This window comes from Megalobrama amblycephala, linkage group LG2, assembly GCF_018812025.1.
Source record: "Megalobrama amblycephala isolate DHTTF-2021 linkage group LG2, ASM1881202v1, whole genome shotgun sequence".
NCBI classification, from domain to species: domain Eukaryota; kingdom Metazoa; phylum Chordata; class Actinopteri; order Cypriniformes; family Xenocyprididae; genus Megalobrama; species Megalobrama amblycephala.
In genome coordinates this window covers 28061952-28080714 of record NC_063045.1, presented here as the reverse complement: position 1 = coordinate 28080714, position 18763 = coordinate 28061952, and the positions used below count along the sequence as shown (strand labels likewise).

Genomic DNA, 18763 nt, shown 5'->3' with positions numbered 1-18763 from the left:
TGATTGTTACCTGTGTAGCATCTGAATCATTCAAACACACAATTGTAAAAGTTACTTTTCTAACCCTTCACCCATGCAGGTCCCGTAATGTCTGGCACCCCGACTGAGTGCTATGACCCTTCTGCTTCAATCACACACTTCAAAAACACTTGGCAGTTGGTACACTGATTGTTCTCAATAAAAGAACCAGACATACAGCCCATAGAAATGGCATCCTTTCCACTAATTCATTGACAAATTTGCTTAAATGAAGGAACATGCATTTTCCCAGTACATTTTGTGCATTATTACTGTGTGTTATGCATGCCTGAAATTTGGAATTACTAGATAATAGGTCATCTGGTGGTATTTCATATCAAATTACTACTTGTTTAATGACTCCCACTTTGGTGGACATCAACATCTCATAATGCATTGTATGTTTGTTATATTTATCATAGTATAAATGGACACAAACTGCATAGCTTATTCCCCTCATGCAAATGAGGTCACTTTCAAAGAAAACAACTCTCCTGCCAGAGTATTGCACCTTTCTCATTGGTCAAGCCAAAAGTCAAAGTTGTGACTTCTGTAGATCATGCTGCGCTTCTTCGGGTTCTTTTTTGTTGTTGTTGTTGTTCTTGCTGATTCTGCCACTTGCTGTTCACGTGAGACCTCAGCCTGCCGGGGCGGGCAGGCCTCATTCACTTCAAGACATGCACAACTTCCTCAACAACAGGGTCAAATTAACAGTGCAAGGTCGTCGTCATTTCTTCACTCAATGCAGTAGATATATTGATTACAACTTCAGCACCATCGGACCAAACCATCAAGAATTTATTTTTTTACACTTAAGTCAAAGCTTAAGACTACTCTTAAAAAGATGAAATTTTGATGTATATCTGCTTACCCCCAGGGCATCCAAATGTAGGTGACTTTGTTTTTACAGTAGAACACAAATGATGAATTTTAAAGGTGCCATCAAACGTTTTTTTTACAAGATGTAATATAAGTCTAAGGTGTCCCCTGAATGTGTCTGTGAAGTTTCAGCTCAAAATACCCCATAGATTTTTTAAAAAAATTTTAACTGCCTATTTTGGGGCATCATTAACTATGCACCGATTCATGCTGCGGCCGCTTTAATTCCTCACACTCCCCGCCCATGGAGCTCGCGCTTGCCTTAAACAGCATAAACAGCATAAATTTCACACAGCTAATATAACCCTCAAAATGGATCTTTACAAAGTGTTCGCCAATCAGCATGTCTAATCGCGTAAGTATGGTATTTATTTGGATGTTTACATTTGATTCTGAACGAGTTTGATAGTGCTCTGTGGCTAAAGCTAACATTACACACTGTTGGAGAGATTTATAAAGAATGAAGATGTGTTTATGCATTATACAGACTGCAAGTGTTTAAAAATGAAAATAGCGACGGCTCTTGTCTCCATGAATATAGTAATAAACAATGGTAACTTTAACCACATTTAACAGTATATTGGCAACATGCTAACAAAACATTTAGAAAGACAATTTACAAATATCACTAAAAATAACATGATATCATGGATCATCTGCCATTTTTCACTGTTGTCCTTGCTTGCTTACCTAGTCTGATGATTCAGCTGTGCACAGATCCAGACATTAATACTGGCTTGTGTAATGTCTTGAATGGCTGGCATATGCAAATATTGGGGTCATACATATTAATGATTAATGTTATGTTGAGATTTGCCTGTTCTTCGGAGGTCTTTTAAACAAATGAGATTTACATAAGAAGGAGGAAACAATGGAGTTTAAGACTCACTGTATGTCATTTCCATGTACTGAACTCTTGTTATTCAACTATGCCAAGATAAATTCAATTTTTAATTCTAGGGCACCTTTAAAGCTGCAGTCCGTAACTTTTTTTGGTTAAAAATTATCCAAAATCAATTTTTGAGCAAGTACATAACCAGCCAGTGTTCAAAACTATCTCATTATCTTAGCTCGATTCACAACGGTAAGCTTGTAATAATGTTTTATAATAAGAGCGACATGGTGGATTTCCGCAGGAAATTTGAACATGCAGCTGTTCCTCTGTGCGTCATTACGTCATGTCCGTAAACAGAAAGGAAGGAGTCCAGGCTAATCGGTTTTATCACGTGAGGATTCTGCTTGTAGCGGATCATTTATAGCCTTTTCTCACAGCAGCTGAAATAATTAAACTTATCATTTTGATGGCGGATTGTAATCTAGAAAGGTCCAAATGACAATCATCAGTGACAACTGGAGATTCAGCCATAGTCAAAAAGCAAAAGACTTTGGACTGTGGAGTGGCTACAGAAATTGAAATCTACAGGTAACGCTAATATACACAGTCATAGTAATGCTGATGTTGTTAACATTAACGGCAACGGTAACAACATTAATGCCATGTCTTTGTCCTTACAGCACTGTTATGATGTTATCTTGTAATTACCCACTAAATATATACCGTGCAGCTAATCTCTCACTTCACAAGAAATGAAACTGAAACTATCAAGCAAGTATCTGTTTTCTGCAACACAAAAGTGAACATTGCTTTACAAGATGTTTTGAGCTAGCTATAACATTACAAACTGTATTATAATGCACTTAACCTAAAATAATGGACAGCTTTAACTCCAACCGTTGCCGTCTGTCAGTCTTATAATGCATGTCAATGGTAACACAATTTATAAGAGTCAAAAAACATGCATAGACAAATCCAAATTAAACCCTGCGGCTCATGATGGCACATTGATGTCCTAAGACACAAAATGGTCGGTTTGTGTGAGAAACCGAACAGTATTTACTGTATATAATGTAACGAATGTAGCGGTTCGTACAGTTATTAATCAATTTATGGATGAAATATGAATATAATAATTCATAAGGTTATGAATAAATTATGATTCATATATCGACCCAACGGGGAATTAAACATATATTGTGAATCAATTACAACGAATTATAATCAATTACGTATATGATTAGTTCTGGTTTAGTAATTATTTAGAGAAACTGTTCGTTTGTCCAGCAAACTAAGTCCCTCACAGAATATTATAAACAGAGTTATTTTCTGGCCATGAAAATAACTAAAGCATAAAGCGATCGAAAAACGTTAAAGTGACTTGGTTTTCAGCTGAAAGAACAAACAGAACAATCGAGCGTGAATAACGTTTTAATAAATGCAAACTACGAATACAGAGGTTATACATCTAAATATATATACAAGAATACACACCTATGTACAAGAGTGGAAGTAGAGAAGGAAAGAGAGAAGGCAAGTAGCAAACTCACAACCAGTCCTAGGCCAGCACGGAAATCAGTTTCATCATCTAAGATTGAGAAACGGCAGTATACTTGCATTGGTTGCGTGTGTCGAATTTCAGGTTAGCGCTGGTGCAGTTCGTTGGCTTCCTCCGTTCCGCGGGAAGGTTCGAACTGAGGACTTGAGAGTGAGTTTCGCTGGAAGATGGCGGTCCCGAAGCTGAGCGCGATGGCAGCGCGTGGTCACCGGAGATGTCCGGGAAAAACGTGCACGAGAGGCTCGTGAGACAATCGGGGAGAGCCGGGAGAGAGCCGGAATTGTGCGTCTTTGCTTTTATGACAGATAAGCCGACACACCTCCTTGAGGTGGGGTAGCCAATAACATGGGTGCAAAGTTGGCGGGAAAGCTTTTCCTTTGCTTGGCCTCACGACTTAATCTGCATGATTTATGACTATCAGTTCAGATCTCCAAATGGAGTGTGTTCTTCACAGTATCATTAAACACATAGAAAAATGCATTTGTCAGCGGTGTGACATATCTCAGTAAATAGCTCGTGTCCGGAGCTTTACGGAGAGACCAAACTCGACAGATCATAAAGGCATAGACAAGAAGTTATGGTTTACAGACAGAATTCCACTATTAAAATGCACACTAGCACAAATACACTCATTTAAACACTAGGAAACATGCATAGGCCCTAAAATATATGAAATATATATTTCAGCATAGTGGTAGTTTACAAATACAGTTCAAAATGTATGATTGTGTGTTTCTGTGTGTGTCTGTGTGTGTGTTTTTGTGTGTCCCTGTGCGTGTGGGGTGTTGGAATGTGGATCTGGTCAGTCTCTGGGGGGGGGTGCTCCTTTTGAAGTCACCAAAGAGAGGAAGTTGGACTTTACTGTTTACCATCGCTTGTCCACAAAAGTGTCAAGTGGGCTCATCTTATGGCAGACTATGCGGAGCCGAAATGGTTTTACAACCCAGTCCAGCATGCTAAAAGTGTTCTGAACATTCCCAAGTTTATTGATTATCCTGATACGTGTGCATATGCTACAATAATTTTTTACCTCTAATACACCGCTATGTCCAACTGCGTTCAGCAGATTTATAAATTTATAGATTTTAATCTGCGATGACATAACATAAATGTTTATTTATGTACAGGCTAAATGTATTAAATGATGGAGAATAAAACATTGCAGTCAAGTTGAAATTAATATCCTATCGTCTGTGCCGATAGCCTTGTTTGCAGCTCACATACCCGAGTTCGAATTCCAGCTTGTGGACCATTCCCAATCCTGTGCTGTCTGAGGGGAGGCTCTGAGCTCGGAATTTATCCCAAACCCAGAGTAGTCCCCTGTTTCCTGGGAATAGTGAAGAGTTGGGATATTGGAAGGATGCAGAAAACTGTCGAGGTAACTAGGTGAGTCGGCTGTGTGTAAATGCCTCCTCTCAAGCTCATTAGATAGACCATTTGAATGTGCTCCTCCCCAACTTTGTTTATAAAACATGCATCATTTGTCGCTTGAATTTTGCAATCTCTCGAGATGCAGACATGTAAGAGGCTGAACAATTAGCTGAACATATACTTGTATAATTAGTGACATTTATATAGCGCTTTTCACAATACATATTGTTTTCATATTGTTTCATCGAGCTAAAGCTGGTTTTTGATTGAATCACTTCCATTGTAAAAATTGTTCATTATTAGGGGCTGCTTAAATGACACCTTCCCTACTGAAAAAAACTAATACCTTTAATGCATTCTTGCTGTTCATTTACGTGTTTAGTCTATAGGTTTGCGTGTTTGAGTGTGAATGTGTGCAGAAGCTTGGTGTTTTTTTTTTGTTGTTTTTTTTAAAGTGATATTTGCCAAATTACTTGTCTGGTCCGCATAATACAGAAAAATTAGTTGTGTCCGCGGATCTATGCGAACTGGAATAATTTTGATAACATTTTATCTATACATAGGGAAAGGAAAGGGAAGGAGGCCTTCACAGGGGATAATTTAGTTGAAACGTCATCATGTAGGCACAGGTCCTTCATCTCATCTGGATACAGCCTGGATCTGGCAGCCATGCGGCAAATCTCGAGAGAGAGACTAATTAGCCTACATTTAGCCAAAATCTTTATTTGAATTTGGCAACATTTTTATTTTCATTTTTTTTTTTTTTTTGAATATGGCAACATGATACCTCGTTCTATAATATTTCTATGAATAAATCAATGACAGAGACCCCTCCCCTATCACTGTGTGCATAGTTAGTAAGCATGCTGACATCATCAATAGCAACAAGGTTAACCCCGCCCTTTCTCTTAGTTTAAGACTTCTCTCTATACTCTTAGTAAAAGTTGGTCTCAGCAGCTTTGTGAATAGGTTTTAAGAGAAAACTCTTAACTATGAACTTTTACTGCCATTTAGGAGAACTCTTAGTGGTAAGATAAAATGTTTTGTGAATAACCTGGTTATTAACCCTGGTTATTATTTTGAAATAATGTCCATCTGACTGTGTATTATCCCTTACTTATTGAGATTTGAGACTTCTAAGATCTGATACTTGATATTGGATTACACACATTTAAGTGAGAAAATGCAACAGAGAAGAACAAAATGCACACCATATGTAGGCTACTGTGTTGTCCAGTAGGAGGAGGTAAAACAATAATTTCTTTCTGTAACTTTCTTCACACAGTTTCTTGACTGTTCACATTGATTAGACAATTAGTTTTCATCTTATTTTTGCTATTTCAAAAATAACTCATAAAAAGAAAATAATGGGTATTTAAAGTGGTAAACTGGTATAATAAAGTTATTTGATATGGTGTTATAGTTACTGTAGTTAAAGTTGTCCATTATTTTAGGTTAAGTGCATTATACATAATACAGTTTGTAATGTTATAGCTAGCTCAAAAATCTTGTAAAGCAATGTTCACTTTTGTGTTGCAGAAAACAGATACTTGCTTGATAGTTTCAGTTTCATTTCTTGTGAAGTGAGAGATTATCTGCACAGTATATATTTAGTGGGTCATTACAAGGTAACATCATAACAGTGCTGTAAGGACAAAGACATGGCATTAATGTTGTGGGAAAGTTCTTTACAGGCGAAGGCGAGTGAGCTTCACGGGGACACGTGGCACATTACCATCAATGAGTCTATTGAGCCACACAAACAAGCTTGTGATTGGCACCAATACATTTCTGGCTCCTTTGCAAGGTAAGAGCACAACTTTACCACAATAAAATATACAGAACATTCTTTCCAAGATATGTTTTATATTAGGCTTTATAGTGTATGGAGATATTTTGATGATTCATTTCATTTAAACTCTTCATAATATTGAAAGAATCTAATCCAGATGGATATGTCATGTTTAATGCAATATAAAAATGCTCAGTTATCAGTTCTAATTACAATTGCACATATACACATCATGTTCTGTCTTACCAACGCATACATTAAGTGGTCCATGCACAATGGTAATGATCAGTTAAAGGAGTTTTCATAAGATTTATGTATAATGCCTTATTAAGGCATTCATAATAATGCATTATATCTTTTCATAAATAACTGTAACCAAAGCTAAAATGTATTATAATATTTGCATATTCCTTGTTATATCTGTTATATCTTATAACTGGTTGTTTGTCATGTGTTTTAATGCATTATACTTTATAAAGGCATATTATAAAGGCATTATAACTGTGGTTACAATTATTCATTATTCAAATATTAATGAGACCATACAATGCATAATAAAATAAAATATAAATAAATAATTAAAAGTCATAATTAATGCATTAAAAATAATTTCATAATACATTACACATAAAGGCTTTAAGTAAAGTGTTACCAATGTTTTTTTTCCATTCTGATGCTTTCTTTTAATGCTTTGTGTGTGTGTAATGGCATAATACATTTTGTATTACATTTTGGAAAATTCAAAATAATAAATACACTGAAAGTATTTGTAATAAATATTGTCCAAAATCTCTGTTTAAAATTCACTGGTCTATTTTATCTAAACAGTGGTTTGAATTAGAATTACAATCAAAAGACTGAAGCAGACAGCTTGTGCTGACGCATGCAATAGGCCACTTTGCACATTGTTGATTAACATTTCAACTAATCATTATAAAAAAAAAATAAAAATAAAAAAAATATATATATATATGAATGAATCTAGAAAAAAAAACTGATAAAACTGATCTATTCTCCATTTCAATATGTAGGTTTGAGTGTTCTCTTTGTAGAAGAACCTGGATGTCTAAAAGAGTGCAGGTGGTGTTCCATTTCCACTTGGACACAGCAAGGAAACAGGGAAACATTAAACTGCGACGCTTCAAACAGATGTGCAGGAGGTGCAATGAAGCTCAGATGGAGGATCCAAATTTTCCAGTGGAAAACATTGATGTGCTGATTGGGAGACTAGTTGAAAAGATCCGTGTGAGATGCTACAAAGAAAACCTGGGTGAAAAGAACAGACCCTCAGTGTTCAATGGCAGAGTTAATGGGCCACATGAAAGTGCTCATTGTGAAGCCTGTCGGCTTGGTGTCTGTAGTCAGGCCAACTGAGACTGATTTCATTTCAAATTTCAAATAATGATGATGTATCCAATATTGACTAGGTCTTGCATAGACTAGTCTGGAAGTAGTATGAAGCACTTTCGGAAGCCATTGAGTACTAGTTAGACGCATTCCTGGGTCTTATTCTATTATAAACTATTTTGAACCTGTTGATTGATGATCTAAGTGATGTGAACAGATCTGTTGTTGTTTAGACTAATGTTGTATAATACCCCTAACTGTTAAAATACATTTTAATATTTATATTATAAAATTAATATTTAGTATGTATGCAGTTATTGTTACATACACATTAATACATATCAGAGGCATATACAGTTGATTAATAAACATGAATGACATGAACTATTGTTTTTTTTTAAGTCTTTTTTTTTTTTTTTTTTTTTTTTTTGGTAATGGACTGGTAAATGGTAACATAAACCACGAGTACTCGAGTATTGTTTTGAAGAATAACCAATTAGGATAAATCAGTAGTCCTAATGAAACCCCTAATGTGGACACAAATAAATCTTAAAAAAAATAACCCTCCATGTGATATTTTATTTTATTTCATTTCACACTGTTCCATAATTTGCACCCAGGACCAGCTTTTATCAGTGTGTGCATAAGTGTTACGAATTTTTCAATGATACTTTCTGCAGATTTTCTGCAGAGTCACTGAATCATTCATTCACCCAATTTGATCATGACGGTTCATTCAGGACAAAACACCATCTATGTGTTGCAGTTGTGGCTTTGTTTGAAACTATTTTCATAGGCAAAGCAAAGTAAGATAGTAAATATTGTGTTTTAATGTCATTTACTCAACATTAACTGATCAAGACTTCTGAACTTCAGCGTCATGCCATGCATTCCATAAGCCACAGATAATTTACAATATTAGTTAAAGTTATGGTACTTAAAAATGAGAGAAATATCAGTATCAGAATGCTCTTTATTCACCAAGTGTGCCCAAGAACACAAGGAATTTGATATGGTTTCCAGGTTTCCAGTACAATAGAATAGAGAAAGAATAAAATATGTGGAATTTAAAAAAAAGTAATATACATTTACATGGTAAGTAGAAGGCATATATATATATATATATATATATATATATATATATATATATATATATATATATATATATATATATATATATATATATATCAGAAAAGTGAGTACACCCCTCACATTTCAGCAACCATTTTATTATATATTCTCAAGAGACAATACTATAGAAATGTAAATTGGATATACTTTAGAGTAGACAATGTGCAGCTTGTATAGCAGTACAGATGTACTGTCCTCTGAAAATAACTCAACATACAACCATTATCACCTTCAGCTTCCTCAGCAAGGCAGTTGTCATCTTGGCGGTATGTTTCGGGTCATTATCATGCCATTCAGCCCAGTTTCTGAAGGGAGGGCATCATGTTCTGCTTCAGAATGTCACAGTACATGTTGGAATCCATGTTTCCCTCAATGAAGCGCAGCTCCCCAGTACCAGCAGCAATCATGCAGCCCCAGACCATGATGCTACCACCACCATGCTTGACTGTAGGCAAGACACAGTTTTCCATCTGAACCAAACAAGTTTATCTCACAAGTTTACAAGTTTATGACCACAGGACATGGTTCCAGTAATTCAGTGATCCAGCTTCAGAAGAGGCTTCCTTCTGGGACGACTGCCATGCAAACCGACTTGTTGCAGTGTGCGGCATATGGTCTGAGCACTGACAAGCTGACCTTCTGCAACCTCTAAAGCAATGCACAGTAAATCTATACTGCTATACAACCAGCACATTGACTACTCTAAAATATATCCAAGTTTCATTTCTATAGTATTGTCCCTTGAGAAGATATACTAAAATGGTTGCTGAAATGTGAGGGGTGTACTGACTTTTGTGAGATACTGTATATATACAGTCAAACCAAAAATTTATTCAGATACCTTGAACATTTCATTCATTAAACTATAGTGAATAAACTGTATTAAAAAATAGTAATAAAATATGACAAGATCTCAGAGTTAAACTGTGTCAGAAAAAAAATTATCTTAATTATGTCAGATAACACTTGAGCAAAACATGGTCAGGTCAAAGTGTCTGAATAATTTTTGGTTCCAAATTTTTTAGCAATTTTACTGGTAATCCATTGTATGAAGAATTTTTGGGTATAATATGTCACAGTTTACTTTATTTTGCTCTCCTCACTTACATAAATGAAGTATAGTGTCCTGCACCCACTAGTAAAAATATATAAAAAATGTCAGAATAATTTTTGGTTTGACGTATGTATGGCATTTATTGGAGCCATTTTTACAACAAAGTACCCACCTGTTACTGCCGCAAAATTAAGATGATTTATTCATTACTGTTGAATTTTGCTCTTTATTGATGAACTAATATTCTTAGCAATGTCTTAATCTTTGCCATTTACTGACTATACAAATTCATTGCAGCCCTACATGCTGTATGTAAAAAAGCATGCAACCACAGACACCACCATATTTTTATTGTGGGTTTTACATCAGACATATTGTGCTTTGCATGTTGTTGCTTTTGTATTCTGGGATTATGAAATAAATGAAAATAATGTGGTGGGGGAAAAAAGTCTGTTGGTTTTAGTTTACCTAAACAAATCATTTTTGGAGTATATAGTTTTGTCTGATAGTCCATTTCAATCATCAAAGTGATCATGAACTGTGAGGTAAAAGCTTAAATATATTTTAGAACATTCTTTCTGTAATCTGCCATCTCATTCTTCAGCTGATGGCTGTAGTTTTGCTTTCAAGACCACAGGTAAGGCATAGTCATGAAATAGTAATGCAATAGCTTTGAGGTAAAGTTATCATTGTTTAGTGTTGTTGTAGCGATTTACTGGTTTATTAAATTGTATATTGCAGTGTCTGATAACAGTATCATTACAGGCTGCTGGATTCACAGCCAGTCCTCCACAGTTACGGCTCATTTTCTGCTGTCTCATTATGCTGTGTAAGAAGAAAATAGTTTTTCAGTACAAATTTCGATACATAGTTCATAGACTCTATATGTAAAACCAACAATCAACAACCAACAATCATTTGTATGTATTCAGTATTACAGTAGTACGTTTTAATTTCATTCATGACTTTTTTTGTTTTATTTGTAATAATAATGTTATGAATAATTTAAATAAATAATGGAAATATTTTAAAGTGTTAAATAATACGAGGCCCAGCACATGACATGCGGACAAAAAAAATACATATATACACTGTTCCCACAAATAAATATTAATATTAATTCATATTGATATTGATATTAATATTATTATTAATATTAATATTAATATTAATATTAATTAATATTAATATTGTGCATACAATTTAATTAAAAGGGATCAGTAAAAAGTTCTGACAAATTAGCAAAAAGCGTGGAAAAGAGTCGGTAATTTGTGGCCACAATATCTATTTTTTTCCCCCACATCATGTGCAGGGGTCTGCAAAAAAAAAAAAAAAGAAAGAAAGAAAGAAAGAAGGAAAAAAAAATAATCTATATTTCATCAACAGCTTAAGTTCTCTTTGAACAGAACCTGACAATACAACAGGCAAGCTTTTTAATATTTAATTTGCAATTTTATTATTCCAGCTCTACTAATAAAATCCGCAGAGACCATTAACTGCTCCGAACCCACTACAGATGCTCTCATAACAGCCCTGAAGGAGAACATCTTTGGCAAAACTGAAATAAGGCCAGTTATTAACCTGAAAACTCCCACAAACATCAGTGTGAGCTTCACTCTGTATGGAGTTTTAGATGTGGTAAGTTCTGATCATTCCAACAATTATGGCCACACAAAATCTGTAGCCTATTCAATACATTAGAAACTTCTCAACCATTTGCAGACAAGATGCTAGCAGCTTTGTTGTGACATGACCATTTTTTTTTTTTTTCTTTCAGGATGAAAAAGCACAGAAACTTAACACATACATCTGGTTGAATTTGGTAAGTTTTATTGCAACAAGGTCTGATTTACTTTATAAACTTTAAAACAAATAAAACTAATTAATTTAGCAGATGCTTTTTATATGGATATCCTGGAATCATATGGATTCCTGCATGAATAATGGTAGCCCTAAAGGGTTAGTTTATCCAAAATGAAAATTCTGTCATTAATTACTCACCCTCATGTCGTTATGAACCTGTAAGACCTTCGTTCATCTTCGGAACACAAATTAAGATATTTTTAAGATATATTATGATATTAAATCCGAGAGCTCTCTGACCCCTCCATAGACTGCAATTTAATTACCACGCCCAGAAAGGTAGTAAAGACGTCATTAAAATAGTCCATGTGACTATGGTGGTTCAGCCTTAATTTTATCTGAAGAGAATATTTTTTGTGCAGAAAAACAAAACTAAAATAACAACTTTATTCAACAATTTCTTATATTTCATGTCATTCTCCTGCACTGTTTATGTTGGAGACATAGTGCAGCGCTTCCAGGTTCTACGTCAGAACGCCAACTCAGTATGGCCAGTTGCCCATGTCACCCATGCATAAATCCGCCACTGTCTCAACTAATACTTTGATGGGGCTTTCACATTGGGCATGTTTTCTGTGGCCCAAGTCAGAGCGCGATTGTTCCCGGTACCCCCCGCAGCATTGGTCTGGTTTCACACTCAACTTGATTCTATCGAACCCTGATGCAGGGCTGTAACCACCATAGGCAATGGACAAAGGCCTCAACAGTCTAACAGCGCTTGTCAATGTCAAAATAATGGCCAATCAGATCAAAGAAAGCAGGGCTTACTATTCACTGAAGACGAGTGTGAATTCCAACACCACGCTTTTAGTTTTTATACTGAAAGTGTGTGCGTGGTAAGATATAAGAAACTAAACATTTAATATTTGACACTACGATGGATATGTTTAATGACCCAGAGTAACATACAGTGAGGCAAACTACTCAACGTTTTAATGTAATTTCACCATTTTGAATTTAAAATATGCTATCATTTAAATGATGATGTCAATAATAACTGAATGCAATGAGACAATTTTTACACTTTTGACATTAGACATACAAACAAGAGTGAATGTGTGCATATTTTTAAATAAAATATTATACGCAAAGAGTTTAAATGGATTACTTCACAATAATTAGGCCTGGAACATCTTTTACTATTCTTTTTTCTGCTTAATTCCCTTTAATCCCGTTAATGCCTTTTAATCCTTTATTTAATGCCTTTAAATTTTTACAGTAGAGAAGTATGCGATTTTGGATGCAGCCATGGTTATGGCCTTGCCCTGGTGCACTTGCATTCGTCTTATATCATCACAAATGTGCATGCCACATGATAGAGAACAGAACGCAGTCAATATATATATTTTTTAGTAATTTGGTGCTATTATGCACATTATGTGCATTGCATACAGTTGTCTGCTTTCTGCTAAAAAGCAAGCAGCTTTCTGCTGCTTGCAAACAGAATCTTTAGGAGACAGCGGATTGCCATTCATTTGCCGCCCCAAATGCACTCGCTATGCGCAATTACACTGCAGGCTCACTCTCACACGTATCCAAGGTAAATCATCAACACTATCATCCCTTACAAGTGTTTTATTGAACTAAATACATTATCATCGGCTAAAACACATGCACAGGTTTTTTTCTTCCTGAACAAGTGCACACCCGAGTCCGTGTTGCTTTGAATCAGTTTGAATCAGTTTGAGTGCAAACAAAAACAGACCACCTCATTCAGGTAGTCTCTTGTTCTGTACCCGGGTTCGCATTAGTACTACAGTTTTCACATTAGTAATTTTTCATTCAAACCGTGCCCAGTTTCAAACTTAACTTCCAGTGTGAAATCACCCTTAGTTAAAAAGTAGGTGCTACGTTACTTATGCTGAACAGAATGTCTAAAGGGGGCTATCAAAATAAAGTTTAACCTTAACAGTTTGCCTATTAAATTAATGAATTAAATGACATTGGCAATTCATTAAAATGTATTAATATTTGCATTTGACAGAATTATTTATTTATTTATTTAAATCCAAAGTGCATAATACTGATACTTTGTGTTTTGAAGTACTGGAATATTGAAGGTTTGAGTTGGGATCCTGTTGAATGTGGGACAGATAGAATCTCACTGCCAAGAAAACTACTGTGGAGGCCTGATATTGTCATTAAGGAATTGTGAGTTCTACAGTATCCGTATTTCTAAATTCTGTGATCAGCTGACCACTATCCACTTTTAATTTATATTTTGCATGTGATGCTGCAGTCATTACCCCAAATCTCATAAAATGTTGCCAGCCCTCTAGGTGCTAGACTTTTTGTGGCTTAAGGCTGATTTGGATTACAATTTTTTAAATAATAATAATAATAATAAAGCTTTGCTTGGACAATTCCCGTCCCTAATATATACCTCTTTTTACTTTGAAGCATTGATGAAAATAGAGTCCCAGACACATATTACGTCTATGTCGAAAATACTGGTAAGGTAACAGACGATCTTCCATATCATGTCATCAGTTCCTGTAACCTGGACATCTACACCTTTCCATTCGATATTCAGAACTGTTCATTCACCTTTAATTCATACCAGCACACCAGTAAGTTGGCTTGACTGAAGAGTAAATTTTCACTTTTACAGTAACTACTAACTTTGTGTGACCCCATTAACTCGTTTGTTTGGTCTTTTCTGCAGTGCTGGATGTTCAGTTGTCTATTGCTATAACGGTGGAGGAATCATTCAAATATTCTCTTGAAGTCATGACAACTAAAGGAGAGTGGGAGCTGGTCGAAATGCTTGCTGAAAAACCTACAATACCTTCCCAGGAAATGAATAACTCACGGGACGCACTTACTTACTATGTATTACAAATTTAAAACAATTTTTAAAAATCTTTGCTTTAAACAAGAAAATAAATCTTATCAAGACCAACATACTCTCATGGCATTTGCTCTCTGAAGTTAAAGAATAATAATACGCTTAAATAGGATAGTAGTATGTTTGCTTTAGCTGTCAAATTAACCTTTGTTGGTATTTTGATTAAATGAATCAGCATTCTAACTGAAGTTGGTTAAATTGCTTTTGTCCTTAATTAGATTGTCCTCAGGCGACGGGCAACGCTATATGTGGTGAACCTCCTGATTCCCAGCTGTTTCCTCATTGCTGTAGATCTATTCAGCTTTCTTCTACCACCTCAGAATGTGGATCGTTCTGCCTTCAAAATGACCCTCATCTTGGGTTACACTGTGTTCCTGCTGCTAATGAATGACCTGCTGCCCGTCACAGGAAACACCTTACCTCTCATAAGTTCGTATAGGAGCTTTGTTGTAGCATTACACTTTGTCATAACCAGGCACGTGACAATCTTCCAGAGTCAATTCCTTATTCTGTCTTTGCTAAAAGCAAAATGCACCAGTGAAGTAATAATAATAATAATTTTATTTTATATAGGACCTTTCTGCAAACTCAAAGTGACAAATTGTCTTATCACTCGTCGCACTAACTGCTGGTTATGACAATTTTAAAGCACCTTTTTTCTCTCTTGACTGACATTAATATTGTAAAATATTAGCTAATTTTTAAGACATTGCATTATCTCTCTTTTATACTTTCTCTTTCCAGATGCATTTTTCTCTCTCTGTTTGGCACTGATGGTGGCCAGTCTTCTGGAGACAATTCTTATCATAAATATTCAGTGTGGCTCCAGTCACTATGGACCGTTACCTCAGTGGGCCAAGGTGTTTTTCCTCAACTACCTTGCTAAACTTGTTTTTTTAAGCAAGAAACCTAGTGACCAAAAATGTAATCCCGAAGGTGAGTCTTACCATGCGAATCCAATAACGCAATTTTTTGTCTTGAATCACCTATTGTACTTTGCAATAATGAATTGCTGAATGTATATTGCAGCAAATTAGCTAAAAAAGGAAATATTCATAATTAATCACAACTTGTTATAATTATATAAATATTCAGATCAATTAATAGAATTAACTTGATGTAGCAGAATTAATATTAAAATCAGTTAACCTGTATATCCAGTGAACACTTTTGATTGTCTATCAACTCTCAGAAAAGATATTACTGTGTACAGTGCTCAGGTCATGTAGCAACATCAGGAATCATTAAATTTACTTTGCTGCAAGCAGAGAATCAGAAAAAAATACTTATATGTTTTGTGCACAAGTTTTAATAACTAAATTATGAACACAGCCATAACCATAGAACACACAATCATACATGGGTAAAATGGAATGTGAACATAAATGGAACCAGAAACAGGGAATGAAGCAATGGAAAAGAGTCATTTAACCACCTGGAAGAACCATCCGTTTCTTATTTCAAAGCACCTTGTTAAACAAGGAGTCTGCAGCCTATCTTAAACCTCTGTTTAGTTTGTCCATAAGTTAATGAAGACAAAAAGTCTCTTTTATGGGCTTTATGTGTCTTTCCTATGGGGAAATGGAGTGAGATTTGCTCTTCACATTCCTTTAGGTCATAAATGGCTTTCATGTCTGGGTGTTACTTGTTCTTTCAGGGTATGGTTCACAGAACTCACAGAGTGGGTTTGCATTATATTTATTTATATCATTATGTATTAATTATATTTAATTATATAATTAAATATAATGAATAATGTTGTGCCTGATTGGCTTATTTGGCCACTGGATGTGAAAAATTGAATACTGCAACAAAGACTCAAGATTTCGTTAGTCGCGTTTTTTCGCAATTGGCCAACAAGAATCAAGTATTCAGTGTGCAGTGTAATAATTGTTCAACAAACATAAATAGTTTCTGGAGTGTTTACCCCAAGTGTGCAGTGTAATAATTGTTCAACAAACATAAATAGTTTCTGGAGTGTTTACCCCAAGTAGAAATAGCCCACCTTCTGGCCACCATTGTCTGACTGAGCCAGACAAAATTACAAAAGAAACCCATCTGATAACAGAATCAGGACTTTCTCCATACCCATTAAGCACTTTATTTTCACTTTTCAAATATTTTCTTTATTTTTATTTAAAATAAACACCTCTCTGAGTTGATAAGCAATGGGAAAAGGGAGAAGAATGAGTTCGGTAAAAGAGTTTTTTTTTCCCTCCTATTCTGGGTCATTCACACACAATGCGTCTTTGCATCTAAAATGTGAGACGTGGGCAGTGGAAAACGCAAGGTGTCAAGATGTACTTCTTTTAACTTCAGCACTGCATTTTTTGAGTGTCGTTTCCTGCATGATATGCTGTAAAAGATGCAAGATATGTGCAATGGTCAAACACATCTGTCTACTGCCTTCACATAGAAAAGCAAAGGAAAACTAGCGCAGTGAAATGGAAAAAACACACTCTGTGTTTATTAATATAGCCAACAACATAACACTTGTATTGATTATCACATAGCTGAGACATTCTTGTGTTTCCATTATAATAAATATATTCATATAAACTGAATATGTTGTTATAACTGCACACTGTTTTATAATGTACTACAGTACACTGAGGTGCAAACAGTAAGCTATTTGCCACTATCTGTACTAAGTATAAATAGCTATCTATCTATTGCTATCTATAGCAACTATATACACTTAGTGCTAAGAAAATACTGCTATTTTCACTTAGTGCAAATAGCATCTGCCAATAGATTGTTACATTATTATTCTCTTGTCCCTGTAGAGCACAGAACTGAGACCAAACACAATGATTCTGTAATTGAAAGCCCTCAGAGCGAAGCAGTCCATAAGACACCTCCTACTCTCCAGGAACTGAGGAAGATAAGCCACGAGTTACTATCCATCCGGCAGCAGGTCAATCAACATTTTAATACTGATGAGAGTGCAGATGAGTGGGTGAATTTGGGTCAAGTCATTGACCGTTTGCTTTTTGGGCTGTATTTGATCTTTCTCTCAGTGAGTTTTGTCACTATTGTTGTTGTTTGGCTGTACTGGTACAACAAAATTGCATTTTTGATATTGTATAAATAAACCTACTGAAATTATATGGGAATAAATGTTGTTGAGTGTACATGATTACTGAACCTGTAACATTGTAATTTATTAAATCTAATGAAATTTGAATAGTGATTTTTTTTTTCTTAAAATGAATAAAAAATTGTTTTCAAATTAAAATATTGTATAATTTTACTGTTGCTGTCTACCCACTAACCTTCATAGGACAAGGATTGATGGGTGTTAACATGATGTTTCTTCTAAAACGTTTTGTCCATTGTGTTTTTACCCTCTTGAAAAATAAAAATCTTTTAATATCATATATGAGGAAGTGATCTTTATTTCAGTCAACAAGAAAAAAATGTAGGGCTGTTAATTTGATGTTATCTATCAGAAGTTGACTCAATTTTGTGAACAGTTTGAGTTTTATACGTAAACATGTAGGATTTTTTGATATCAGGAAAAGGAAGAATAGAGCTAACAAAAGAATAGAGCTAACAAAAATAATGCGAGCAGAATATTCATTTTGATTGTTGATATTCGGGCAGATGGTGATGAAGGCAGACACATCCATCTTTGAATATCAGACTCAACTTTTCCAAAAATTTACATGTAATTAACTTTTGAAATGAGGGGTAAAGTGGGTCTCAGCTCAATCCCTAAATATTTTACTTGTGTTGATGCTTGAATATTATTTGGAATAGAAAAATTAAAACCATTTGACTTGAGAGGCATCAAAATAGTTTTAGAGTGATTAATTTTAAATCCAGATAGTGTGCCAAATTCATTTATGATTTGGAGAGCAATAGGAAGTGAGCATTGTATATCAGATAAAAATAATAAAGTATCGTCTGCATATAGAGAAATAGAATGGATTGATGAACCTAACTGAATTGGGGTAATACGTTTACACTGTCTAACGAGCTGCGCCAGAAGTTCTATTGATAAGCTGAACATGAGGGGGGAAAGCGGACAACCCTGTCTTGTGCCTCTACAAATATTAAAAGTG

The 18763-nt window shown here is 35.1% G+C and overlaps 2 protein-coding genes across 2 annotated transcripts; both read left to right on the top strand.

The window, feature by feature from the left end:
• Positions 1-5086: 5086 nt before the first annotated feature.
• LOC125254596 (receptor-transporting protein 2-like) lies at positions 5087-8319 on the top strand. The gene is made up of 2 exons (XM_048169282.1): positions 5087-6468; positions 7485-8319. The coding sequence occupies exons 1-2, from the start codon at positions 6323-6325 to the stop codon at positions 7825-7827; spliced, it is 489 nt and encodes a 162-aa protein (XP_048025239.1). The 5' UTR covers positions 5087-6322; the 3' UTR covers positions 7828-8319.
• A 2199-nt stretch (positions 8320-10518) lies between these two features.
• On the top strand, positions 10519-17805 carry LOC125262672 (5-hydroxytryptamine receptor 3A-like). The gene is made up of 10 exons (XM_048181491.1): positions 10519-10525; positions 10590-10622; positions 11451-11623; positions 11763-11807; positions 13893-13999; positions 14249-14418; positions 14514-14680; positions 14915-15125; positions 15441-15632; positions 17483-17805. Exons 1-10 carry the CDS (start codon positions 10519-10521, stop codon positions 17788-17790), a joined length of 1413 nt encoding a protein of 470 aa, XP_048037448.1. The 3' UTR covers positions 17791-17805.
• The last annotated feature ends 958 nt before the right edge of the window (positions 17806-18763 follow it).

What these genes read in the sequence shown, in the direction of transcription:
- LOC125254596 (XM_048169282.1), top strand. Translation starts at nt 6,323, where the DNA reads ATGGCATTAATGTTGTGGGAAAGTTCTTTACAGGCGAAGGCGAGTGAG. An exon ending in ATTTCTGGCTCCTTTGCAAG is followed by an intron (nt 6,469 to 7,484) that starts GTAAGAGCACAA and finishes TTCAATATGTAG; the next exon opens with GTTTGAGTGTTCTCTTTGTA.
- LOC125262672 (XM_048181491.1), top strand. An exon ending in TGTATGGAGTTTTAGATGTG is followed by an intron (nt 11,624 to 11,762) that starts GTAAGTTCTGAT and finishes TTTTTCTTTCAG; the next exon opens with GATGAAAAAGCACAGAAACT. An exon ending in CATACATCTGGTTGAATTTG is followed by an intron (nt 11,808 to 13,892) that starts GTAAGTTTTATT and finishes TGTGTTTTGAAG; the next exon opens with TACTGGAATATTGAAGGTTT.